Genomic DNA, 3,311 nt, shown 5'->3' on the forward strand with positions numbered 1-3,311 from the left:
CCCGGCAGACAGCACACCCGTCTGTTCTCTTGACCAGCTCTAGTTACAGGTCTGTCTATTCCTCTCAGTAAGTAGTCCCCAATCACGTAGACCTGCCTTTTCCTGGTGATGGTGCGATTCTCTGTTCTATCCCCTGCTCCCTCTGGCTGCAAGTCCTCTCGATTCCTATTCTCCCTTGCCATCCTCCGCAACCCATCCCATATCCTCCTGGGGCTCATGTTTGGTGTTGTTATCTCCATTGACTCTTCCCCTCTTCCCATAGGACTAGCTGCTCTTCTCTTCTTCCTTGCCCTCTCACCTTCAGCGACCAGGTTTGTGGTCTGCTGTGCCCCTTCTTCATTTTCCAACTCCGCAAACCTGTTCCTGAGCTCTATTTCTCCTTCCCTAGCCCGTCTTTTCCTCTGCCTGGTTCTCTTAGTGACATGCTTCTACCGTCCACTTTCCTCACCCAGCAGTCTCCCCTCAGAGTTCTTTGGTCCTGTTTCCATCTGCAAGTCTGAGCTTTTCCCTTCAGCCTCCTCTTGTCTTTGCTCCATCCTCTACTTGAATCCCCTTCTAAACACAACCAGAGTTTCCACCTGCATCGCCAGTCCTTTTCTTCCATCAGCTCTATCAGGTGGCACTTCATGCAGATGAAACTCTTTTCAGGTGCCCCCTCCAGGATCATGTACATGCCGCAGCTTCCACATACAATCATCTTCATTGTGTTTTCCACTGCTTGGGTCACTACCACTGCTGCCTCTGTATCTGTCATAGCCTTCTCACCTAAGTCCTGTTACTCTGGGAAACACAAACCAAACCACCACCATCCACAGCAACACAAACCCCCAATGAGCACCAAAACACTGCCAGACCACCACACACGCCTTTCACTAGCCTGGCTCTCTTAGGCCTGGTCTACACTACGGGTTTAGGTCGACTTTAGCAGCGTTAAACCGAATTAAGCCTGGACACGTCCACACAACGAGGCCCTTTCTTTCGACTTAAAGGGCCCTTTAAACCGGTTTCTTTACACCACCTCCGACGAGGGGATTAGCGATAAAACCGGCCTTTGCGGGTCGGAATTGGGGTAGTGTGGACGGAATTCGATGTTATTGGCCTCCGGGAGCTATCCCACAGTGCTTCATTGTGACCGCTCTGGACAGCGCTCTCAACTCAGATGCACTGACCAGGTAGACAGGAAAAGACCCGCGAAGGTTTGAATTTCATTTCCTGTTTGCCCAGCGTGGAGAGCACAGGTGACCACGCAGAGCTCATCAGCACAGGTAACCGTCATGGAGTCCTCCCAGGATCGCAAAAGAGCTCCAGCATGGACCGAACGGGAGGTACGAGATCTGCTCGCCATATGGGGAGATGAAGCAGTGATAGCTGAACTCCGTAGCAGTAAAAGAAATGGAAAAGTATTAGAAAAGATCTCCAAGGCCATGAAGGACCGAGGCCATAACAGGGACACACAGCAGTGCCGCGTGAAAATTAAGGAGCTACGGCAAGCCTACCACAAAGCCAGAGAAGCAAACGGAAGGTCCGGAGCAGAGCCGCAAACTTGCCGCTACTACGCGGAGCTGCATGCGATCCTAGGGGGTGCAGCCACCACTACCCCAACCGTGTGCTATGACTCTCTCACTGGAGAAACACACAGGGAAGACGGTTCGGGGAACGAGGAAGATGACGATGGAGGTACTGTAGGTAGCTCTCAGCAGCAAGGAAGCGGAGAAACCGTTTTCCCCAACAGCCAGGATATGTTTGTGACCCTGGACCTGGAACCAGTAACCCCCGAACTCACCCAAGACCCTCAGGGCACACAGGAGACCTCTGGTGAGTGTAACTTTGTAAATATTTGTAAACATTACAAAAAAAAAGCAAGCAAGTCTGTTAACGTGTATGGGGATGGAGCGGAAATCCTCCAGGGACATCTCCAGAAAGCTCTCCTGGTTGAAATGGGGTGATTTTATTAAGGGGGACATTCAGAGGCGCCCGTTCCTGCTATTCTGACCAGAAATGTTCCCCGCTGTTAACCACGCGGTGGGGGGGAGGGGTGAAGTGATCATCCCAGAGAATCGTGTGTGTGTGTGGGGGGGGGGGGCTTTACTTGTGTTTGTGCCGCATGTTAACCGGGAAACCGCAGCCCCCTCCTTTTACATTGAAACCCCATTTTAAATGGACAACCCAATTCATCCTTGCTATGGGAAATGCGCTGCTGTTTGCAACCTTTCCCGCATGCTAAGAAGGTTAAAATAGCCAAAACACTGTGGCCTACGATGGCTGCCTGCAAGCCGAAATATGCGACCTTGTAATGAAAGAGTGTACCCATTGTTCCCAAAAATGTGTCTTTTTTAACCACCTCTCCCTTCTCCTCCACCAGCTGCAAATGTTTCTCCTTCGCAGAGGCTCGTGAACATTAGAAAGAGAAAACGTAAGACGAGGGACGAGATGTTCACGGAGCTGCAGATGTCCTCCCACGCTGATAGAGCACAGCAGAATGCGTGGAGGCAGTCAATGTCGGAGATGAGAAAAGCCCAACATGAACGAGAGGAGAGGTGGCGGGCTGAAGACGATAGGTGGCGTCAGCTTGCAGACAGACGGCAAGAGGCAATGCTCCGTCTGCTGGAGCATCAAAGTGATATGCTCGAGCGTATGGTTGAGTTGCAGGAAAGGCAGCAGGAGCAGAGACCGCCGCTACAGCCCCTGTGTAACCAACAGCCCTCCTCCCCAAGTTCCATAGCCTCCTCACCCAGACGCCCAAGAACACGGTGGGGGGGCCTCCGTCCACCCAGTCACTCCACCCCAGATGATCGCCCAAGCATCAGAAGGCTGGGCTTCAATAAGAGTTAAAGTTTTAAAATGCAGTATGTCCTTTTCCATCCCTCCTCCCCCACCCATCCCAGCTACCTTGGCAATTATCCCCCTACCTCTGTAAGGAACTAATAAAGAATGCATGAATGTGAAAAAACAATGACTTTATTGCCTCTGCAAGCGGGAGGGGAGGGGAGGGTGGGGTGGGGTGGTTGGTTTACAGGGAAGTAGAGTGAACCGGGTCGGGGGGGGGGGGGGGTTGGAGGGTTCATCAAGGAGAAACAAACAGAAGTTTCACACAGTAGCCTGGCCAGTCACAAAACTCATTTTCAAAGCTTCTCTGATGCGCACCGCGCCCTGCTGTGCTCCTCTAACCGCCCTGGTGTCTGGCTGCGCGTAATCAGCAGCCAGGCGAGTTGCCTCAACCTCCCACCCCGCCATAAAGGTCTCCCCCTTACTCTCACAGATATTGTGGAGCGCACAGCAAGCAGCAATAACAATGGGGATATTCTTTTCGC

At 52.2% G+C, this 3,311-nt stretch overlaps 1 protein-coding gene across 1 annotated transcript; it reads left to right on the plus strand.

Annotated features, from left to right (window-relative positions):
- Nucleotides 1–884: 884 nt before the first annotated feature.
- Nucleotides 885–2,950, plus strand: LOC135980498 (uncharacterized). Its single transcript, XM_065580466.1, has 2 exons — nt 885–1,815; nt 2,363–2,950. The coding sequence occupies exons 1-2, from the start codon at nt 1,275–1,277 to the stop codon at nt 2,830–2,832; spliced, it is 1,011 nt and encodes a 336-aa protein (XP_065436538.1). The 5' UTR covers nt 885–1,274; the 3' UTR covers nt 2,833–2,950.
- Nucleotides 2,951–3,311: the final 361 nt, after the last annotated feature.

This window comes from Chrysemys picta, unplaced genomic scaffold (assembly GCF_011386835.1).
Source record: "Chrysemys picta bellii isolate R12L10 unplaced genomic scaffold, ASM1138683v2 scaf3657, whole genome shotgun sequence".
Lineage (NCBI taxonomy): Eukaryota > Metazoa > Chordata > Testudines > Emydidae > Chrysemys > Chrysemys picta.